Source organism: Bos javanicus, chromosome 19 (genome assembly GCF_032452875.1).
Source record: "Bos javanicus breed banteng chromosome 19, ARS-OSU_banteng_1.0, whole genome shotgun sequence".
Classification (NCBI taxonomy): domain Eukaryota; kingdom Metazoa; phylum Chordata; class Mammalia; order Artiodactyla; family Bovidae; genus Bos; species Bos javanicus.
In genome coordinates this window covers 8,945,681-8,970,410 of record NC_083886.1, presented here as the reverse complement: position 1 = coordinate 8,970,410, position 24,730 = coordinate 8,945,681, and the positions used below count along the sequence as shown (strand labels likewise).

The following is a 24,730-nucleotide window of genomic DNA, read 5'->3' as shown; positions in this document are numbered from 1 at the left end:
GTCCATGGAATTCTCCAGGCAAAAATACTGGAGTGGGTAGCCATTCCCTTCTCCAGGGGATTTTCCTGACCTGGAGACTGAATGCAGGTTTCCTGCATTGCAGGCAGATCCTTCACTGTCTGAGCCACCATGGAAGCCCTACTTCTTGCCTGTCACTTTGCCTCTTGCTGAATTCCTACTGCTCTGAGACAAAAAACCTGGGCCTCAGTAAGTCCAGACACCAGGTCAGTCAGTTCAGTTGCTCAGTCATGTCCAACTCTTTTCGACCCCATGGACCGCAGCACACCAGGCTTCCCTGTCCATCACCAACTCCCAGAGCTTGCTCAAACTCACATCCATTGAATGGGTGATGCCATCCAACCGTCTCATGCTCTGTTGTCCCCTTCTCCTCCTGCCCTCAATCTTTCCCAGCATCAGAGTCTTTTCCAATGAGTCAGTTCTTTGCATCCGATGGCCAAAGTATTGGCGCTTCAGCATCCGCCCTTCCAGTGAATATTCAGGACTGATTTCCTTTAGGTTTGATCTCTTTGCTGTCCAAGGGACTCTCAAGAGTCTTCTCCAACACCACAGTTCAAAAGCATCAATTCTTCAGCACTCAGTTTTCTTTATAGTCCAACTCTCACATCCATACATGACTACTGGAAAAACTATAGCTTTGACTAGATGGACCTTTGTTGGTAAAGTAATGTCTCTGCTTTTTAATATGCTATCTAGATTGGTCATAGCTTTTCTTTCAAGGAGCAAGCATCTTTTAATTTTATGGCTACAATCACCATCTGCAGTGATTTTGGAGCCCCTCAAAATAAAGTCTCTCACTATTCCCATTGTTCTCCATCTATTTGTGTGATGGGACCGGATGCCAAGATCTTTGTTTTTTGAATGTTGAGTTTTAAGTCATCTTTTTCTGCTCTCCTCTTCCACTTCAAGAAGCTTTGTAGTTCCTTTTTGCTTTCTGCCACAAAGGTGGTGTCATGTGCCTATCAGAGGTTATTGATATTTCTCCTGGCAGTCTTGATTCCAGCTTGTGCTTCATCCAGTTTGGAATTTCACAAGATGTACTCTGCATATAAGTTAAATAAGCAGGATGACAATATACAGCCCTGATGTACTCTTCCCAATTTGGAACCAGTCCGTTGTTCTATCACACCAGCTATGTGATTCTAATTAAAAGACTGTAGGGGACTTCCTGGTGGTCCAGTGGTTAAGAATTTGCCATTCAATGCAGGGGCCTGTGGGTTTGAACCCTGGTTGCGGAACTGAGATCCTTGGGGCAACTAAGCCTGTGAGTACTAGGCCATGACTACTGAGCCTGAGAGGCACACCCAGAGAGTCCAGATATCACAACCAAGAGCCCTCATGCTGCAACTAAGACTGGACACAGCTGGAAAAAGAAGACCGTGGGTTCCAGGCCTGAGCAGGGTTTTGGCTGGGTCCCAATCCTGGCCACATGGGCTCAAGTCCAAATCCGAGGTGCACGGTTTCAGTCTGGACTTGGTGCTTTCTCTGCCATGGCCTGGATTCAATCCCTGGTTGTGAAACTGAGATCCTACAATTGTGATACAGCTGGAAGTTAATAAAAGAAGGTGAAAACGTAGAACTGTCAGGGGCTAGTTTCTTTAATAGAGAGGCTTCCTTATGAACTTCTGTAAGTATAAAGGAATTCATGTTTCAAATCTTTGATCCAGAAAATGTGCATTATAATTGGCATAGTTAAGAAGGGCAATGAGCAATGAGTTTTATTTTCAAAAAATTGTAAAAATGGAATTTTTGTAAAGATGACCGCTTCAGCTGGACTGTAGGCTCTCCTTCCTCTAATGAAATGAATACAAACTATTTGCCACAAAATGTCATGTGAAATCCAGATCACAGTTGTTAAACCATAAAGCTTTATAAAAATTCAAATGGGGACTTCCCTGGTGGTCCAGTGGTTAAGACTTTATTTCCGGTGCAGGGGGCTCAGACTACATCCCTGGTTGGGGTGCAGGCAAAAAAAATAAAAATTCAAGTGGAAAGAAGTGCAAATTTCTGCCAGGTGTGATACCTTCACTTTCCCCCTAATATAATCTTCATATAAGTCAGTGGGAAAGAAAGAAAGTCGCTCAGTCGTGTCCGACCCTTTGCGACCCCATGGATTGTAGCCTACCTACCAGGCTCTTCCGTCCATGGGATTTTCCAGGCAAGAATACTGGAGTGGGTTGCCATTTCCTTCTCCAGGGGATCTTCCCGACTGAGGGATTGAACCAGGGTCTCCCACATTATAGGCAGACGCTTTACCATCTGAGCCACCAGGGAAGTCAAAGTCAGTGGGAGGCTACAGGTAATTAGTTGCCAACCCATATTTTGTAATTTTTTTTAACTTTTTATATTGTACTGGGATGTAGCCGATGAACAGTGTTGTGATAGTTTCGGGTGAACAGCTGAGGAGGACTCAGTCATGCATATACTTTTATCTGTTCTCCCCGGAGCCTCCCTCCCACCCAGGCTGCCACATAACATTGAGCAGAGTTGTGTGTGCTACCCAATAGGTCCCTGGCCAACCCACTTTAAAATTACGGTTAATATAAAAAACCCACGTTTCTACCTTTTCTAGAAAGATGCGTTCTGCTCCCCTGTGGTCAGTGCTCTAGTTTGAACAGTCCCACCACCCTCTCCTTCATTACCTGCCTCTTTCCTCTAAGCAGCTGAATCTGCAACCTCTATGTTGGCCTATCACCCACTTTCACAGCGGGGCTCAGGCAGAACAAGTAACTTGCCTAGTGTTAAACAGTGGCAGAGGCTGAGTTTTCAACCCAGATACTGCAAATAAATTCTATACTTATTCCACTGTATCAGCTGAAAATGAGATGAATTCACCTTATTTGACTTCCTTTACTGCTCTACTCTGCCCTGAGTCAGTCCTTAAGTATGTATTTTTTTATCCATTCAGGCGGATCTGACCCTGAACTTGTCACACACTGTAACCTCTGCCCTGCTGTACAAGTGCCATCTTGTGTGAAACTAACTCAAACTTGTTTTTTTCTCATTGTTGTATCAAAAAAACAACACAGAATCATACTTTTCAAATGCTGTGCTTTACATTTTATTAAAAAACAAGCAAACATCTTCAACATCAAATGCTTTAATTCATGTTTTTCTGTCAAGCATTGACCACATTATAGACCCAACACAACGAAAGCAATTAACACAGGGTAATTCGTGATAGGGACAGAGTACGGAGGCCAAGGGGGCAGAAAGTGCACAGGACCAGCTGGCTGCTTGAGCTGCTCGTCCTTGACACTGTGGTTCACAAGAGCCAGTTCAGTCAGTTCACCTGCAAGTAATCACGGCCAAGGATCTGGCTGCTCTAAACTTGCTTAAAACAGAATTAAAATCCGAGTTTGCTTACTGTTGGGCTCATTCAAGTTGATCAAATTGGAGAGAATGAGTGCTGGCAGAGCCCAGAACGGGAGTCCTGTGTTCTCATGAGCCATCGTCACCCAAGTACACAAAGTGCCGGTCCTTCCTGTAGGAGTTTGCTCAGTAGCCCAGGCTCCTCATCTGATCAGGAAGTCCCTTTGCCTGGACAACGTTAGAGCAGCAAGGAAAGCAACCTAACTTGCCAGCTCTCTTCCCCGTTTTGGGTCAGTCATCAAAAAGCACCACAAGACGGCGACTTCCTGTAGTTTACCTTGTAAAGCGCGTTCTGCTTTGACATTTCCCTTTAGCGGTGAAGTGGCTTGGGGGGCGTTTGCAGAGACTGAGGAAGCGTCCTAGGTCCACCGTCAGCAGAACACTTAAATTCATAGCCTTTAGGTGACGATTTCTGCCGACACTTCTGTAGATGACTAACCTCAATCATTAAATTTTGTGAACGTCCCTATTAGAGGGTGACAGTTTTTGATGCTTTCTCCAGAACCTTAGAATATACCTTTTTGAAACCTGTGAACTTCATGCACTGACGACACTGTCAGGGCCGTGAGGGTAAATGTGTGTGTATTTACAAAACTAAAATGAATTAAATACACGACCATTTCTATACTTCACTAAAATTAGAAGTACGAGGAACAGAGGCTAATCAGTGCTTTGCTATTCAACAAAATGCCTTCAAAATGTGAGAAGTAGCCAAGTGGCCATATTCCAAGCAGCAACCGAGACATCCAAAATACTCTTTTTAATGTAAAAATCAGTAGAAAATGAACCAGGTGACAGAGTCATTATACTGGCTTCCAAACTCTTTGAAAGAAAATAGTGGAATTTTTTTTTTTTTTTGAAAAAAGGAAGTGCTTTGTCTACTGAAATCTGATCTGAAGCAGCACCCCAGCATGGGGAGAAAGCAGGGGCCCTCCAGGGGTCCACTCCACCAGCCCCAAAGCACCGCCTGTCCTCCAAGACTCCACAGATCACAGCCCCAAACCCACACAGCTCCACAGGAAAACCTGGGGCTACCAACTTTTATGTAATACAGCTTATCAATCTGGATAGGATATGACAAGTTTTTCAGAGTTCCTTTAAAGGAAAAACAATTTAAGAGTATCTAATTAATTCAAATTTTCGGCATGGTATCTACCGGGCAAAAGCCCCGGGTGAACGCAGGAGGTACAGATGAGTAACTAACATTTCAGTTGCATCAGAAGCACCAGAGGTGCAGACGTCCCTCATCTCAAGACACCCTGCTTCCTGAAGTCAAGGGCTGGTTCCCGGGCTGAGGCTCCCACACTGTGAACCAGCTTGCATGGTGACTCTGATACTACAGGCAGCCTGCAGGGCATATTCTGAGAAACGGGAGACAAGCCTCCAGGAGAAATCTGAGAAAGGCAGGGGTATACTTTTAAAAGGCAAACCCAAACAACCTCTTCTGTCTTATTGCTGAGAACAGACCTTCATTCAGATTGAGATAGAGTAACAACACTATTTTTTCTTTTTAAATTTCTAGAAATTTTTAATAAATCTACCTCTACCTACATTGCTATCCCAAATTAGGTAGAATTTTTTTTTAAAAAGTCTGAATATAAAGTGCTGGTTCTTGTTTCAGTATTATCAGCTTGAGGGAAAACCACATAAAATTATCACCCGTTCTATTGACCTTTTCAGCTGAACAAGTACAAATTACGTATTCGGATCCACATGTATATGTAAATTAATATCATCTTTAAATTTTTTGGTCAGTGCAAATTTAAAATTCCATAATATACATTAAGTACAATTTTGCTTTATATTACAAATGCACACTATTTTCTTTTGACATGCTGGTAGTATTCATTTTTACAGCAAAAAGGACTGTTCACAATTTCTGAGTCACAGTATATTTTCCAGCTCTAGGTAGGCAAACATTTCAAAAAGCAAATGCTACACGTTTTTGACACATCCTAAAAAAATAAAAATAAATAATTTTGACTATAAAATTTCATAAACGTTAGCTACAATAGGGTTCACAGCTAATAGTTGCAGGAAACCTAAAACACCTTTAAGATCATGTAATCTTATCATTTGGCAACTTGTTTGTTACAACACAAGTCAGTTTGATTTCCATTAAACAAAAAAAAGCACTGAAAATTCTCATCATCTACTTATGGGATCCCTAAGAAGCTGCCAGGGATTCAGTATTTAACCTACTAAGATTGCAAGGAGCTAGGAATTGTATTAGAATAAAAGGAGAAATCTGAAAACAGACATGAATACAAGCTTTACTTCACATATTTCTTCCTGAGAATTTAGAAGTTACTATTTTTAAATCAGAATAGTTTGAAATGGAACAGAAAAATTCTATGGCAAATCATTTTTTATAAAGTGTGGACTCTCTGGTAATGTCAACAATTGCTACCCTAATATATAACTTGCAAACATGAGTCTTATAAATTGTATTTATTTAAAACAAGGTACTTGCCTATCCATTTATTTGAAATGCTGGGTAAATGTGCCTAAAAAGAGAATTTTTCTAAAATATGTTATATGATATGATATTCTGAAGTAACTTTCCTAAAAAAATTAAGTCTGAATGAGTGAATAAGGTTAACAGATAAACTTCGTGAAGGTCAAACTTCAGTGGATTATGAAAATGAAAGACCAGTTTGTTTTTAAGTAAATGAGGGTGTTTTATATGACTCTGTTCTAAATCCAATGTAACATTATAGCTAGAATACAGTTTTAAAAGTAAAAAAAAAACTATATAGTTATTTTGATTATTTTAATTCTGATACCCCCTATTAACTATTTACTTTGATTATTCTATAATTAGTACTATGAATTATAGATAAAATATAGCCTAAAGCAAAGTGAATCTAACAGTATATTTGTAAAATGTGGTATCGGTAACAATTTTGATCACAAATTAAACAATGAAGCTCATTATACTCAAAACATGATCAGCCCATGAAAGAAAATCTGCAGACTCTCCCAACCACCACCACAGGTAGCTACTGTGAATGGTGTGTGAGTAAGGTGAAAACAGATCTTCTCACAAAATCTTACAATACTAGAATTTAGCTGCTCACATTGAGATCTGGGAAGAGATTAATTTAAGCAAAATAAAAGCATTCTAATGTAACTGACTACTACTGTATACATTTCTTAGTTGTTCCTTCAAAACATGGCCTGGGCCTGAAGGTGACTGAAATTTAAGCTTCTGGCAACTCATAATAGACAACAGATTCATCCACAGATCTTTAAGGGGAGCTAATGGTGTTTGGTGGAAGATACATTCTAGTTCTTCAGAGATTAATGGCATAAAAGACCACCAAATCCACAAATGGGCCATCTGTCCTAAAAATACCAGGCTGGGGACCCCCTGGGGCAGCCTCGCTGTGGAACCTGAGGGAGCAGACTGGGGAGCAGCAGAGGAGCACCCTCGGAATATTTCTGAAGAATAAGAATATCCAGATAATATATCTATCAGAAGAATTATGGGTTTTAATTATTACTTAGGCTACATTTCTATCTGTGAGTAGCAGAATTTATGATCAATTTAACTTATTAAATAAAGCAACATATTGTAAACACTAAACACAGGTATACCACAGTGAAGAAAATAAATAAGTAAAAAAAATATATCTCTCATTTTAAAATAAATATGATACAAACATTTTAGCAGAGGATTCTATCCATTTCCCCAAGGGAAAATTCTGTTAAGTATTTTGGATATACTCCTGTATTTCAAAATACTGTAAGACCACCAATTTTTAAAAATGTATCAATCAATACTGAACTTGTTTTGAGCAATTAACCTGACTGGTAAATTTTCCTTAGTATATATTTTTTGAATTGTTGACACTGTCTTTTAATCAGAAGAGAATTTGGTGAACAGTCCGATTTGAAACTTGTAACTTTTTTTTTGACTGCCACTCCGCACGATTTTAGTTCCCTGACAGGGGATTGAACCCCATACCCTCTGCAGTGGAAGCATAGAGTCTTAACCACTAGAATGCCAGGGAAGTCCTGAAACTTGTAACTTTCAATGCAAAGTGCTCTGAATGTGGATTTTTACAACTTGCCTAGGTGGTCCCCTTTTGGCTATACTGGAGTATAACACGATGGCAGACTGCAGCTCAACTCGGTCATTAAGAGTTAACCAAACAACAGCAGGAGACTGAAAGTGTCCTTAAAATAAAATTTAAAACAAAAAATCTGAGTGTTGCCTTCCTTTTACATTTCTCCTTTTAGGGTTTCCTGGAAATAGATATTTATGTGTCCACTTGGTGCTGGGCTGCAAGAAGTCTTGAGACATGCTGCAGGAGGATGCCCAGCATGACACCAACCATCTCCTTTCAAAAAAGCAAGTCATTTTTAAATGTTACAGTGTCATCACACTCAACATTAAAATGGCAATGATTTTCCACCCACACCTGGCTGGATATACGTGTCCAATCCACTGTGTGGTTCAAGAATAAGGACCGGGAGGGAGCGCACAGGTCAGCGAGCCTACCCGCAGACACAGAGCCTTTGTGGAATGTTCTGTGACTTTCTGCTAGTGCTGTACGGTCAAAGTGTTTGCTGCAAAAAGAGCAGGCATTTGTAAACAACCGGAGGTCTGGCTGTTTTTGGAATGCTATTTACATAAATGCATACCCACTCTACTACTGATGAAGTGAAGACTAAGCTAGTTGACAGCTCTTTTTTGGATGAATGGGTATCTAGTTGTTTGCGAGGATTCTACACTAAGTCCTCACGTCCTCCTCCATCTACTCCGTTTCCTTTGTATCCTCTTGATCTGAAGTACTAGAGACGTCGTCATCCGTTTGTTCTCCAGAGAAATACAACATCAGTGCGTGTGTCTTGTGGGTTATGGTGACAGTGCAGGGCCCCTGGGCCCACGGCTCCCCATCTACCTGCATTGGCATCATCGAGCACTTCAAGATCAGCTAGAATTATGGGGAAAAATGGGAAAACAGTTAGTCCCCAGAAAGCTCAGACAAATCTTCCTTAATAACATCTTGAGTCCTTTAACCCATCTTAGGGACATTTCTTAGCACTGTACTCTTAGAAAATTAATCTGAATATATTTTATTCTTCAATTGTTTAAAGGATTCTTTTTCATTGGACACTTCACTTCTTCAACTGGACTGAGGGCCATATTTCCTGTCTTTCCCCATCCTACTCAGCCCGGGTACAGGATGACCGATAGCATGGGCTGTAAACCACATGTTTGTTTAGGGAAAGCTATAGTATATTATCTTCTAAACCTCAATGGCTTAGAAATGAGACAAATTATCCACTATAGCAATATTTCACCTACTCGCACTGTATGTGCTTGTCCTATTCGAAAAGGATTCGCCAGTTTCACTTGAATCTGGGCACAGTGGAAAGACCCATATACTCCGACGACTTCCAATAAACCATCATCATGCCTAAAATTGGACAAAGGAAACATGGATTATGTGATGCGGTAAAATAGAACTAGCCACAATAGGACAATTACTTTTCAGCATAGGTGGACCGTCAGCTTATTAACTACTGACATTAATGAGGTATACAAAAAAGAAAATCTGTGGTAAAAATGTTAAAAGTCTACAAAGAACAGACTGCTTTAAAGAAACCAGTGACATAAAAAACCAGTTGCAAATGTACATACCTGGCTAGAGGGTAAGTCTCGTCTCCCATCCCTTCCCACAGTCTGCAGCCACCACCCCAGTAGCCGATATTCAGAACGATAATGCCTTCCAAATTCGGCAGTTCTACTCGCTCACCATCCAGCTCTAGCTTTAAAGAAATACAAGGAGTAAGTTACTTTAGGGCACACTACTTTCAGACACAGCCACTCAGAATCCTATCCACTTTCACATACATGTGAAAGCTGGTTGGAAGACTGCTTCCTACCCAGGTAATCTAGCCTTTCTCATTTGTTCAATGTTTATTGTAATAAATGAATAACAGTGAATTTTTTTTAAATCAACGACATCCTTTTTCTTACATCCCATTATTTTTTCAGGCTTTATCTAACTTGCTGTTTTAACAGCATCGCACACTGCCAACCCCTTCCTCTTTCCCTGAAATATTCTCTTCCTTTGCTTTCTGGGAACCAGACTACTTCTCTGGGCGTCCCTCTGCCACTGCTGAGAGCTCCACTCTCAGCCTCACACTGAAGGCATTTCACACAGCCATGTACTGGGCTCCCTTCTCTTCTCTAGACACTCTGGATGGAAAGCTGAGCCACTTCTCTCTTGCTAATTGTCATCTCTGTGCTGAAGGCTCTATTTTTTGTTGGTGCAGGAAAGTGAACTGGGCTAGATCTGTATATCCAACTGCCCACAAAACATTTCCCACTGACTGGGGCTCCTAAAACTCTCATGCACAAAGCTGAGTTAAGCATCTTCTCTGCCATCTACTTTCCCAGGAAAGGTTAGCACCAGCTGTCCTCACCCCCTAACTAGAAACCCGGAAATTACCTTTGACCTCTGTCTCTTCACCTTCCATACCAATTAAGCACTAAAACCACTGATGCTACTTCTAAGTCTCCATCCCTTGCCGTCATTCCTGACCACACCCTAGTCCAGCAGCCACCGTTTCTCTAGCTCTGCTCTCCTCTTATTCACCTCTCAAAGGCTGGTTAGACTGACACTTATCCCGATTACGTCCCTTCAATGGCTGGACTCAGTGTTCACGATGAACTTCAAGTGCCTTTATAACAAGTCACCAGTTTCTCTGTGACCTCAGCCTCTGCCTGGTTCTCCAGCATCAGCTCTTGCCACTGTCTTTCCTGCAGGTTACACTCCAGCCCGAACACACTCAAATATGCTATGTTCTCTCCTGCCTCTGGGCCTTTGCCCATGTTGTTCTTAGCCCAGAATAACGTTTATCTCCTTCATTTAGCTAAGTTTTAATTTGCAGATTACAGTTTGTAACTTCTTCCAGAAAGACTTCCTCATCAGTCACTTTCCCTAGACAGTTTCCAGTCTGTGGGTTATGTTCAGCTCAGTTCAGTTCAGTCACTCAGTCATGTCCAACTCTGTGAGCCCATGGACTGCACCACACCAGGCTTCCCTGTCCATTACCAACTCCCGGAGCTTGATCAAACGCAAGTCCAATGTGTTGGTGATGCCATCCAATCATCTCATCCTCTGTTGTCCCCTTCTCCTCCTGCCCTCAATCTTTCCCAGCATCAGGGTCTTTTCCAATGAGTCGGTTCTTCCCATCAAGTGGCCAAAGCATTGGAGTTTCAGCTTCAGCATCAGTCCTTCCAATAAATATTCAGGATTGATTTCCTTTAGGATGCACTGGTTGGATCTCCTTGCTGTCCAAGGGACTTTCAAGAGTCTTCTCCAACACCACAGTTCAGAAGCATCAATTCTTCAGTGCTCAGCTTTCTTTATAGTCCAACATCCATACATGACTACTGGAAAAACCACAGCTTTGACTAGACGGACCTTTGTTGGCAAAGTTAATGTCTCTGCTTTTTAGTATGTGGTCTAGGTTGGTCATCGCTTTTCTTCCAAGGAGCAAGCATCTTTTAATTTCATTGCTGTGGTCACCATCTGCAGTGATTTTGAAGCCCCCCCCCCAAATAAAGCCTCTGTTTCCACTGTTTCTCCATCTATTTGCCATGAAGTGATGGAACAGGATGCCATAATCTTAGTTTTCTGAATGTTGAGTTTTAAGCCAACTTTTTCACTCTCCTCCTTCACTTTTATCAAGAGGCTCTTTAGTAGTTCTTCGCTTTCTGCCATTAAGTGGGGTGTTGTCTGCATATCTGACGTTATTGATATTTCTCCCAGGAATCTTGATTCCAGCTTGTGCTTCATCCAGTTTGGCATTTTGCATGATGTGTTCTGCATATAAGGTAAATAAACAGGGTGACAATATACAGCCTTATGTATTCCCTTCCCGATTTGGAATCAGTCTGTTGTTCCATGTCCAGTTCTTTTTTTTTTTTTTCCATGTCCAGTTCTAATTGTTGCTTCTTGACCTGCATACATACTTCTCAGGAGGCAGGTAAGGTGGTCTGGTGTTCCCATCTCTTGAAGAATTTTCCACAGTTTGTTGTGATCCACACAGTTAAAGGCTTTGGCATAGTCGATAAAGCAGAAGTAGATGTTTTCCTGGGACTCTCTTTTTTATGATCCAATGGATGTTGGCAATTTGATCTCTGCTGCTTCTGCCTTTTCTAAATTCAGCCTGAACACCTGGAAGTTCACGGTTCACATACTGTTGAAGCCTGGCATGGAGAATGTTGAGCATTACTTTGCTAGCATGTGAGATGAATGCAATTGTGTGGTAGTCTGAACATTCTTTGGCATTGCCTTTCTTTGGGATTGGTATGAGAACTGACCTTTTCCAGTCCTGTGGTCGCTGCTGAGTTTTCCAAATTTGCTGGCATATTGAGTGCAGCACTTTCACAGGATCATCTTTTAGGATTTGAAAAAGTTCAATTAGAATTCCATCACCTCCACTAATTTTGTTCGCATTGTAAGGCCCACTTGACTTCATATTCCATGATGTCTGGCTCTAGATGAGTGATCACACCATTGTGGTTATCTGAGTCTTTAAGATCTTTTTTGTACAGTTCTTCTGTGTATATAATTCCTGTAAGACTCCATATTTTCCTTATATTATTTCTTATGCCATATTACAATGTGGTTTAAATGTCTTTCTTCTCTCCAGACTGCAAACTTAGTGACAGTGAGAGATTTGTCACTGTATGTCTAGTACCTAACACTGTGCCTGGCATTTAATGGGTGGTTTCACAGGTGATTTTTGTATAAACAGACAATTAGACAAAAAAATGTGCTACCTCATACGCTTTACTCTACCCAAGTAATCAAAATCCAGGAAAAAGGAAATAGGATAAAGCAGAAGGGAACATTCTTCACAGCCAACCTCACCATTCCCCCTGTGCCGTGAGCTCAGAGTCTGTCTAACCAGAGCAGCAGCTTTCCGAGCTGAGTGTGCTTTGAGGCTCCTCCTTCTCTGCTCATTTTCCACTCTTTCCCTAAGCTGTTTATTGTCTGGCTCTTTCCTTACTTTTTTTTGGCCATGCTGTACGGCACAGAACAAAGATACATTACAACCATAACAGGAATTAAACTCTGGGCTTCATCTTCTCTGAGAGTCCGTGACTCAGGCACTGTTGTCACAGAGCTTCACACTGGTCATCACACATGATGAACAGCATACAGATGCTGTTCAGTATAAGAGTTAAACAGACTCTGGAGTTACATAAACCTGGGTTTAAATGCTGGTTACCTGTATCCTTGGGCACTCTGTGAACCTGGGCAAGTTATTTAATTTCAAATAGCTTCATGAGTGATGGGAATATAGTAGTATCTGCCTTACAGGCTGTGGTGAAAATTTAGTGGGAAAATGTGTATAAAGCACTTAGAGGTGTCTGGTACACAATAAATACTCCATTTGTGTTATCGAAATATGTTAATAGAAAATTCAGCATTTTTGTTTAAAAAAAGTTCATAGTCCAGAGACCACCTAAAAGTTTAAAAGCTTACCTCAACTTTTTTGTTCAAATCTTTACATTCTTGCACTAAACAATCTTTGGTTCCATAAAATAAGTAAACAGCCTATGAGAAATGGACAGAAAATATGATATTAAAGCAATCTAACAAGCCCTGTAAGCTAGAAAAAGACACTGAACCAAAGCTCCCTGATGTGACGACTGAGTCATGTATCCACAGAGTGGACTAGAGACTGATGGGAGAAGGAACCATTATTACTACAGAGTTCAGCCCATTTTTTTAGGGGAATGTAGGATTAGGTGGTTTGTGCTTAAATGGTGTTTTCTCCCAGTTTATCCAAAAAGCTACACCTTATAAAGAAAATTTTGCCTTTTCCTAGTACTTAACATTACTTAATGAAAGTAATGCAGGCAAATCTAGCAAACATTTTATAATCACTTTTGAATATAGAAAGGTTGATGGAAGCATTGAGATGCTAATTACCATACTGTATAAACAGCAATACTATTGTGTTGGTAACTATATTAATAAAAGGGAGCTATTCATAAATTTCAAATATTTGTAAAACAGAACCAGGAACAGATAACTGTAAAACAGAACCAGCATCTATTTGTCACATCCTGTTGCTCAATCACCAAAAGTCATTAAAAAAAATTCCAAGACAAATGTTCCACCAAAGGAATCAATTGTACTAGAAACCAGTTAAAACTGTGGTAAACAAACTGCTCCTTTTCTTACCTCATTTGCCTTTTAGAGTCTTTTCAGGCCTATGCAATCTACTTTTCCACTAATGGCTTCATCAAAAATTTATCTTGCCTAAATTTACTTCCAATTCTAGTTGCCATTTAAGTAAGATAAGCTACCATATATTCCATTTAGTAGGCATCTAAGCAAAATATGCTCTAAAACATTGCAACTGGGAGTTAAAAAAATTTTGTCATGGATACTTTAATAAAATACATTTAAGGATCTAATTTGACAGTCTTATACAAAATGGAGCAGGCAAATGTTTCCGTAAGTTAGTTCTATCTCAATCTAGTTGAAAGAGTGCTAGGTATAATTGAACTATTGATTTTTACTGTACCTTAGGTGATAAGCAGGAAATGTTATTTTATCCAACACACCTTATTAAGAATTCTGCTAGAAAACAGAGATGGGGCCTTCTCACGATGAGCGTGAAAATTGAGGGCCATGAGAGCATCAGGTCCAATAGAAAAATAGTTGTTCATGGTGAACTCCTGTGGAAAAGGGTAAACAACAGATTATGCTTCCATCCATGCCTGTGTCATTTATTAAACATATAAATCTTAGTCTTTATGTTCTTTATGAAAACTGAGTCATTTACTTTTTACATAAGCTATTTTATGCTATCCAATGACATTTCCAGAGATAAAGCTTCAGTTTAAAGGCTGATTCTTTAAGACAAAATTTCACTTTCCATTTCTGGTTAATATGCTACATCTAAACAGCTCTACTCTACACCCAGGCTTTCAAATCCTGTGTTCTCAATATTTGCTTGTACTTCCAGCACTTCTCAGGTTCTCAGCTTTTTCAGTCTCCATTAGGCTATTGGTGCTTGCTCAGTTTATCTTACTTCCCAGTCCAGCCTGGGTTCCTCAACTGAGCTGCACTTGGTCTTCTCCCTGAGCAATAGCTTGCATATCTGACTTCTTGTTCAGTGGGTCAGACTAAAGGTTGACATGCCCCAAATATTAATGCATTTTCTTCCTATTCAAACCTGAAACCCTATTTTTTTATTTTGGTTCATGTCATTTTCACGTATCCTGTCATAAAAACTAGAAATCTTGTAGTAAAGTTTTTTTTCCCCCCGCTTCCCCTAATAGCAATCAGTTGCCAAGTCTTGATCAATACTACTTCTAAAATGTCTCTGAACAGGGAAAGTGCTGAGTCATGGTCTGGAAATGCTGAGTCATAGTGAGGAAGGTGCTGTGTTATGGTGAGGAAGTAAGTAGTTCTCCTCCTAAGATTCCCTTTGTTTTGTCACAGTGCAGGTTTCTTCCCTATTTTCACATTATCCCCAGTATTTTTCTTTTTCTTATTTTCTTTCTTGTTTTTATATATTATTAATTTTAAATTGGGGTTTAGCTGCTTTACAATGTTACATTAGTTTCCACTGTACAACCAAGTGAATCAGCTCTATGTATACACACGTCCCCTCGCTCTTGGACATCTCTCCCCATAGCCACTCCCCACCCCACCCATCTAGGTCACCGCAGAGCACCAAACTGAGCTCCCTGTATTATACAGAAGCTTCCCACTAGCTAGCGATTTTACACACGGTAGTGTGTAGATATGTCAATGCTCTCGATTCATCCCACCATCTCCTCCCTTGTTGCGTCCCCAGGTCCATTCTCTATGTCTGTAGCTCTACTCCTGACTTGCAAATCAGGAGTTGCAAGGTTCATCAGTACCATTTTTCTAGATTCTACATATATGCATTAATATACAGTATTTGCTTTTCTCTCTGACTTACCTCACTATGTATGACAGACTCTAGGGCCATTCACATCTCTATAAATGACACAACATAATTCCTTTTTATGGCTGAGTATAGAAAGAGCGCCTGAAGAACCATGGATGGAGGTTCGTAACATTGTACAGGAGGCGGTAATCAAAACCATCCCAAGAAGAAGAAATGCAAAAAGGTAAAATGGCATTTTTATCTCCTCTGAGGAGACCTTGCAAATAGCTGAAAAAATAAGAGAAGCGGAAGGCAAAGGAGAAAAGGAAAAATATACCCATCTGAATGCAGATTTCCAAAGAATAGTAAGGAGAGATAAGAAAGCCTTCCTCAGTGATTAATGCGAAGAAATAGAGGAAAACAATAGAATGAAAAAGACTAAAGATCTCTTCAAGAAAATTAAGAGATACCGAAGGAACATTTCATGCAAAGATGGGCACAATAAAGGACAGAAAAGGTATGGACCTAATAGAAGCAGAAGATATTAAGAAGAGGTGGCAAGAATACACAGAAGAACTATACAAAAAAGATCTTCATGACCCAGATAATCACGATGGTGTGATCACTCACCTAGAGCCAGACATCCTGAAATGTGAAGTCAAGTGGGCCTTAGAAAGCATCACTACGAACAAATCTAGTGGAGGTGATGGAATTCCAGCTAAACTATTTCAAATCCTGAAAGATGATGCTGTGAAAGTGCTGCACTCAATATGCCAGCAGATTTGGAAAACTCAGCAATGGCCACAGGACTGGAAAAGGTTTGTTTTCATTCCAATCCCAAAGAAAGGTAATGCCAAAGAATGCTCAAACTACCGCACAATTGTACTCATCTCACACACTAGCAAAGTAATGCTTGAAGTTCTCTAAGTGAGGCTTCAACAGTACGTGAACCGTGAACTTCCAGATGTTCAGGCTGGATTTAGAAAAGGCAGAAGCAGCAGAGATCAAATTGCCAACATCCATTGGATTATAGAAAAAGCAAGAGAATTCCAGAAAAACATCTGCTTCACTGACTATACTAAAGCCTTTAACTGTGTGGATCACAATACACTGTGGAAAATTCTTCAAGAGATGGGAATACCAGACCATCTTATCTGCCTCCTGAGAAATTGCTATGCAGGTCAAGAAGCAACAGTTAGAACTGAACATGGAACAACAGACTGGTTCAAAATTTGGAAAGGTGTATGTCAAGGCTGTATATTGTCACCCTGTTTATTTAACTTATATGCAGAGTACATCATGCAAAATGCTGAACTGGATGAAGCAGAAGCTGGAATCAAGACTGAAGGGAGAAACATCAATAATCTCAGATATGCAGATGATGACATTCTAATGGCAGAAAGCAAAGAGGAACTACAGAGCCTCTTGATGAAGGTGAAAGAAGAGAGTGAAAAAGTTGGCTTAAAACTCAACATTCAGAAAAGTAAGATCATGGCATTCGGTCCCATCACTTCATGGCAAATAGATGGGGGAACATGGAAACAGTGACACACTTTATTTTTGTGGTCTCCCAAATCACTGCAGATGGTGACTGCAGCCATGAAGTTCAAAGATGCTTGCTCCTTGGAAGAAAAGTGATGACCAACTTAGACAGCATATTAAAAAGCAGAGATATTACTTTGTTGACAAAGGTCAGTATAGTCAAAGCTATGTTTTTTTCAGTAGTCATGTATGGATATGAGAGTTGGACTATAAAGAAAGCTGAGCACCAAAGAATTGATGCTTTTGAACTATGGTGTTGGAGAAGACTCTTGAGAGTCCCTTGGACTGCAAGGAGATCAAACCAGTCAATCCTAAAGGAAATCAGTCCTGAATATTCATTGGAAGGACTGATGCTGAAGCTGAAGCTCCAATACTTTGGCCACCTGATGTGAAGAGTTGACTCATTGGAAAAGACCCTGATTCTGGGAAAGATTGAAAGTAGGAGGAGAAGGGGATGACAGAGGATGAGGTGGTTGGATGGCATCATTGACTCTATGGACATGAGTTTGAGTAAGCTCTGGGAGTTGGTGATGGACAGGGAAACATGGTGTACTGCAGTCCATGGGGTCACAGAGTCAGACACGACTGAGGGACTGAACTGAAATAATGTTCCACTGTACACATTTACCACATCTTCTTTATCAATGCATCTGTCGCTGGACATTTAGGTTGCTTTCATGTAAATAGTGCTGTAATGAACACTGGCATGTGTTTATGATTTTCTACAAGGAAGACAATACAGATGGCGAAGAGGCACATGAAAAGATGCTTAACATCAGTAAGTATTAGAGAAATGCAGACCAAAACTATAATGAGGTATCATCTCCCACTAGTAAGAATGACCATCATCATAAAATCTACAAACAATAAATGCTGGAGAGGGTGTAGAGAAAAGGGAACCCTCTTGCACTGTTGGTAGGAATGTAAACTGATAGAGCCACTATGGAGAACAGTATGGAGGTTCCTTAAAAAACTAAAAACAGAACTACCATATGGTCCAGCAATCCCACTACTGGGCATGTACTCTGAGAAAACCATAATCCAATGTATCTTTTTAAAACTATAGACTTGCTATCTCTGTGCTACCTCTGTATTATTTGCTATTTACTAACCATGATGTGCACCCTCCAGTCTATTTCCTCTACCTGGGGAGTCTTTTGTTTCTTTCTCTGTTGATCTAAATTGTATTTACATTTTAAGGACCGACTCCCATGTCACTTGCCCTGAACTCTTTCCCGCCTGATCCACCAGGGGAGAAGCAGGCACACCTGCAGCCTGTTCCATAACCAGCTCCCCAGAGACAAGCACCTGTTGCCGTGTCCCACCGCAGTGCCACAATGGAAGCACTCCACCATGTCTGTTGAAACCACTAGCAACTGCAGCCCCAAAAACATACCTTGGGTTTTCTTAAGTTGTAGTATCCTTTATTTGTTACTTGAACTTTCCATCTAAAAAATAAAAGTTTAAAAAAATCAGTAATTACTAACAAATTAATTGTCAGTTAATTATAATTATTACCAATCAACTCTGGATGTCTGGTAGATAAGGTTCTTCTATTAAAATAGCTTTTGGGAAATGAATACATTTAAATGACTATGTAAATCTTGAGAGGAGTACTCAGCCTAACTTGTTACCTAACTTATGATTTACATAACAACACAATATACAGCAACAAAATAAAACACCAGTGTCCACACATAAGTACAATTGACATAGTCTTTTACATTTAAACTACATTTAACTTTAGAACTACACAAGTCTTCATTTATAATTCAAGGAATATTCCCAAAGCTCAAGAAATCACTTTTGAGGGTAAGTATAACTTACCTATCTAGTTTAACTCCATCTGCTTCCATCACGTTTCTTAAGACTTGTGCAACTGGGATTTCTCCCGCATAACCTGTACCCCACCCCAAGGTATTGGAGAGATCATTGCCTGTTCCCAGAGGCAAGACTGCAACTTGTGGAATGTATTTCTCTTGTCCCTACAATATAGAAGATTATTTTAGATTTTTCTCTTCAGACTATTTGGAGGGTAATAATATTTGGTAAAATTCAAAGCCCAAAGCAATAAAGATACAAATAATAACTACTCAATCACAATATTCAAGGTTGGCAAGGTCTTCTAATATTCACCTGCATAATAAAAAATATAACCACAAATACTTTGTAACTTTCTTGGAAGTGCTTCTGTGAGAGGCAAGGAGATCTTAAGGATGGATACCTTAATTTTCATTTCGTCAAGGGCATCCAGGACCCAGCCGACAGTCCCATCCCCTCCACAGACAAGCACTCGAGCTGAGTCATAGGGAAGAAGAGTACAAAGTTGTAGGGCTTTGATGGGGGGAGTTTTAGTAACATCAAAAACCTATAACGTGAAAGAAAAGGAAAAAATTATTTTACCCAACACTGTCACCCACCTGTGAGGATAATTTCCCTCTAGATGAGGACCTAGATGTGCTTAAATAACAATGCTGGCATTTATCTTTATGCTGGGCAGTATACCAGACTATAATCACTGTGGCTCATCCTGAGTGAAGTGAGTGAAAGTCGCTCAGTCATGTCCGACTCTTTGCGATCCCATGGACTACACAGTCCATGGAATTCTCCAGACCAGAATACTGGAGTGGGTAGCTTTTACCTTCTCCAGGGGAGCTTCCCAACCCAGTGATCGAAACCAGGTCTCCCAAATGGCAGGTGGATTCTTTACCAGGTGAGCCACCAGGGAAGCCCTAATGCTGCCCCTAAAAAGCACGAGCAAACAGCATTCTACTGGAAATGGAGACATAGGAAGGTTAAATAACTTGCCCATGCTTCCTCTGATAATTAAGTGCTGACATAGAAATCCAATCCTGTATTCTATCCACTGTACAATACTGCCACCTTTATGTTCACATAAAACCAGGCTATGCTCAGTTCACCTTTAACCAGTGCTTCCTATTCTATATGGGATTTAAAAAATCCATTACTAGTGCAAGTCAGTACACATTTCTGGAAAACAATTTTGCAATATGAGTAAAATGACATAAAGATGAAAGGATCCATAATACCTATAATTCTATAAACAATCTAGGAAAATATTTCAAAAGATGAAAAAACTGTGTATAGATAATCAGTGCAGCATTATTTATAATCATACAAGTGTAGAGACAAACTCGACTGCCATCAGCAGGAGACTATAAATATGGACACATCCATTTGATGGTTTCTTAGTCATCACATATATAATTATGAGGACTAGGCTGCAACACTGGAGAAAGCAATGGCAACCCACTCCAGTACTCTTGCCTGGCAAATCCCATGGATGGGATTTAGTTGAAAAACTAAACAACCCATTATGCAGCAATCATTCTTTCCAATTTGTAATTTTCTCTTTCAACATTACACAACTTAAGAAAATATAAAAATAATTTTAAAAGGAAAGAGAAAGGGAAGTTCCCTGGGAGTTCAGTGGTTAGGACTTGGTATTTTCCCTGCCATGGCCTGGGGTTCAATCCCTGGTTGTTTAGTTTTTCAAATCCCATGGAGGAGCCTGGTGGGCTGCAGTCCATGGGGTCGCTAAGAGTCAGACATGACTGAGCGACTTCACTTTCACTTTTCACTTTCCTGCATTGGAGAAGGAAATGGCAACCCACTCCAGTGTTCTTGCCTGGAGAATCCCAGGGATGGCGGAGCCTGGTGGGCTGTCGTCTATGGAGTCGCACAGAGTCGGACACGACTGAAGTGACTTAGCAGCAGCAGTAGCAGCAGCAGGTTGCAACACGGGAGAACATACTTTCAGGTAAATGCAAAGTTAGATTACGTTGAAAGAAATCCCAATATATGAATACATGCACAATTCATGGAAAGAACATGGACAAATGAAAACAACTGATGTATCTGTGTAGAGGTACTGCAGGTGATTTTCTCTTTTTATTTTTAAATTTTACTTATTTTGGCTTTGCTGCAAGGCTTGTGTGATCTTAGGTCCCCAAACAGGGACTGAACCCCAGGCCATGGCAGGGAAAATGCCAAGTCCTAACCACTGAACTCCCAGGGAACTTCCCTTTCTCTTTCCTTTTAAAATTATTTTTATATTTTCTTAAGTTGTATAATGTTGAAAGGGAAAATTACAAATTGGAAAGAATGATTGCTGCACAATGGGTTGTTTAGTTTTACAAAGTAGAAGCTGCTAGCATGTCATCTCAGTCTCAATGGCATGAACCTTTTATTCTTACTTTTAAAACTGAGGTATAAATTACATATAGTGAAATTACTGATTTAAAGTCAACAATTAAATGAGTTTTAGGAAGCTTAGTGAGCTGTGCATTATTCAGTTTAGAACATTTTCGCTGCTCCAGTAAGATTTCCCGTTAGTAAGTGTCCATTAGTCACTCCTAATTTCCAGCCCTAGTCTTAGGCAATCACTGTACTCTCTGGCTCTACAGATTTACCCTTTCTGAACAGATCAATAAGGAATCATACAGTATTGATCCCCTGCATTGTGCTTCTTTCACTCAGCATGTTTTTGAGGTTCATTTAATTTGTAGTATGTATGTACTAGCATTCCTTTTTATCACTGAATATTCCATTCGTATGGGTACGTCACATTTTGTTTTATCCAGCCACTGACTGATGGGCTTTTCTTTTGGGCTATCATGAAAAATGCTGCTATGAAAATCTGCATAAAAGTATTTGTGGGATATGTTTTCGTTTCTGTTGGGTAGATTCCTAGAAGTGCTATGTGGTTTGGGAAATTTAAGTTTGAATTTTTAAGAGACTGTCCAAGTAGTTGCTAAAGTTGCTGCACCATTTACATCCCTACCATGAGAATCCCTCTTTCTCCACAAATTCAGATGGCTCAATACTATTTTCATAATTATTCTTCTTCCCTATAACCAGGTGATTACTGGCTTAAAGCATTAACAACCATTACAATTTAGGGAAAATGTACAACTAAAAATGAAAAGATTACTACAGAAAGCAAGGTCTCCTCTTTGGTTACCTGGACGGGATTTAGGAGGATCCTGAACTCTCCCAGCAGTCCTTCTCCCATGTTAGTCCCACTACGAGAGTTGGCCAGGATTATTAATGGAGTCCACTGCTTTCCAAGTTTAGAGGCTAGCTAAAAAATTAATGTGCGTTAAAAGACCTTAACATCTCAAAGACAGTTTTTCATTTCTTATTAACAACAGTGCTGTAAATCTGCTGAGAGAAAAATCAACTATCCCAGTCAGTACAATATAAAAATGAAAGAATTCTAAGAATGGAAAGAGATGAATTAATTTCTGCTTAATATATTAATATAAATTTCTTCTCCATTATTCTAGATAAGTTATCCAGTATACACTTGGGTACTCAATGTAAGAAGGAACTCACTTAACAAGGAATTCCACTGCTAAATCAAATTACTAGAAAGTTTTGACTTAAACTGAGTTAAACATCTGTGTTTCAGTAACTTTCCACTTTTGATTCCTGAAGTAAGGAATAATCTCATTTGTTCTTCCATATAACTGTTGTGTTCAATCACTTGAAACATTATATCATTTATTGGTCTTGCCTCCCAGGCAACACATTTCAGTCCTTCATAGAAGGGACATTGATCTTCTCTGCTCTCTAAACCCTGACTGTGCTTTTCTGGCTGTACTCTAATTTTCAAGCTTTTTAATTTTTTTGAATGGTGTATTCAGAAATATATTCAAGAATCCAGATTTGCACAAAACCCTAAATCAAATTAAATTCATGTTTCTCTACTCTAACCACTTCTTTCCTCTCCCCTTCTCCTCGTGGGTATAAACATTAATGAAGACGTTCCCTGGTTTTACTTAGTGATCCTCAGTCTCCTATGTCAGACTGAAATCAGAGACATAAGGGGTTGTGTATTTTTTTAAAAAAGTATCACAATAACATTAAACATAATGTTTTTAAATTTTAAAATGTCTATTTTGGACTTCCCTTGTGGGAATGTTCACTATTATTTGTGGCAGGATCTAATGTGCAACAAATTCTCGTCTCCAGGTACCCTATATGAGGTTCCACAGGAAAACATTCTTCAGAACAACGTGTGACTAAAAATCTACCTTCTTTTTACTGACAATAATGAGTTCCAAACCTGGCTGTTCATCAATCATCTGAAAACTTAAAACAAATACAGATTCTGGGGACTTATGGCTACCTGCTCCAGTATTCTTCCCTGGAAAATCCCAGGGACAGAGGAGCCTGAAGGGCTCCTGGAGGGCTGGAGGGTACAGTCCATGGAATCACAAAGAGCTGGACACCACTGAGCGACTAACACTTTCACAATATGGTGGTGGTGGTTTAGTCGCTAAGTTGTCCAGGCTCCTCTGTCCGTGGGATTTTCCAGGCAAGAATACTGGAGTGGGTTGCCATTTCCTTCTCCAGGGGATCTTCCCAACCTGGGAATCGAACCCGGGTCTCCTGCACTATAGGCAGATTCTTTACCAACTGAACGAGGGAAGCCCAAAATATAACACATCCCAATTTCTCCTTAGACCTGAAAGAACTCAAGTGCCAAAGTTCCTGGCACATCTTTAGGAAGTGGGTAGGGTATCATGGCTTACCATAATGATTTTTCGCACACACATAGTTCTCAGTGTTTCACACTGACTTAAATAACTTTGTGGAAATAAATTATGTAAAGAAAAATAAACTCTGATTACCATTTCATAATCTGTTTTTTTGTCTTTACGCATATGATTAATGGAGGTTAAATAACTTGGTGGAATGATGAGGTTTTTGAATTCTCCAAAATCACACTTTTCATTCCTTAAGCTATTTTTCATACACTCATCATGTACTGTTTTTTGACACCAAACACACCTGAGGGAAGGAAAAAAACAGATAATAATTAACTGGAAACAATAATCATACTAATCTGCAAACCAATCATTTTTGTCAAAAAAACAAATTGTAATCTTATCACCAATGAAAAAATCTGGCAAGTAAAAATTTATAATTGCTTTCTACACGTCAAAATAGAGCAATAAACTTTGAATAAACTTGTTTAACAGTAGTTCTTAAAGTGTGGTCTGGGGAAGATCATTTCTGGGTGTCTCTGAGGTTGAAACCATTTTAATAATAATATAAGATGTTATTTCACCTTCATTTCTATCAAAAGCATATAGTAGAATTTTCTGGAAGCTTTATGGTATGTGCCAAATCCACGGACTGAATGCAGAAAGAGATACAAGCCTCTAGCTGACTTCCACGCCAAAGAAATGTACCAAAAATATAAAACGATGTCACTTTCCTCTATTTTCACAAAATATTTTGTTACCAGTATTATTTTTAAAGTGAATATTTTAACCGTTTCTCAGTTTTAATTTATAATGTGGTAAATACCAATAGATGTAATCCACATAAGCAAAGCTGGTCTAGAATATGGTTCTGTGTACTATATATTTGGGCTTTGGCTGGAACAGGATCATTAGGCCTAAAGGCCTACAGCTTAAACACCCAACTGGCCCCAGTACTTGAAGAGTTCTTCAAGGTTCAGTCTGAAAACCTCCTGATTTATAACCATCTATGACCACTTCAGCAAAGATAGCAAAACAGTCAATTTCTTATTGGCAGTTAATATGAAACAAATCTATACGTTTACATCTAAATTACAGGCAGAGACATTTATGTTCAAATTTGTTTCTGTGTTTAAATCATATGAAACGAGAATAGTGCTGGCCAAGGTCTTAGGTTTCTATTATTAATCTACTAAGTATTTAATCCACTCACGGATAAGGCAGATCTGACTGTACAGATAGAGCAGGCCAACAGAAAACAATGGCTGTAACTAAATAAAAAAAAAAAAAAAAAGAGGATACAAACTCTTTCACCCCAAGGTCAACTCTCTTGGACTTCTATTTTAAGGCTGTTTTTTTCCGGTTGGATGTTCAGT

General features: G+C 39.6%; 1 protein-coding gene across 2 annotated transcripts in view; it reads right to left on the bottom strand.

Moving 5' to 3' along the window:
• Positions 1-3,055: 3,055 nt before the first annotated feature.
• The window catches only part of DGKE (diacylglycerol kinase epsilon), a 29,269-nt gene continuing 7,594 nt past the window's right edge, over positions 3,056-24,730 (bottom strand). The window contains exons 3-12 of one of the 2 annotated variants that reach the window (XM_061390031.1): positions 23,499-23,658; positions 21,824-21,943; positions 19,064-19,207; positions 18,667-18,824; positions 18,236-18,287; positions 14,000-14,113; positions 12,909-12,980; positions 9,044-9,171; positions 8,708-8,819; positions 3,056-8,333 (exon numbers count right to left, since the gene is read on the bottom strand). In XM_061390031.1, coding sequence (XP_061246015.1) covers positions 8,154-8,333; positions 8,708-8,819; positions 9,044-9,171; positions 12,909-12,980; positions 14,000-14,113; positions 18,236-18,287; positions 18,667-18,824; positions 19,064-19,207; positions 21,824-21,943; positions 23,499-23,658 — 1,240 coding nt within the window. In that variant the 3' untranslated portion in view covers positions 3,056-8,153. The remainder of the gene's footprint in view (positions 8,334-8,707; positions 8,820-9,043; positions 9,172-12,908; positions 12,981-13,999; positions 14,114-18,235; positions 18,288-18,666; positions 18,825-19,063; positions 19,208-21,823; positions 21,944-23,498; positions 23,659-24,730) is intronic. The other variant, XM_061390032.1, reaches the window with a different exon arrangement.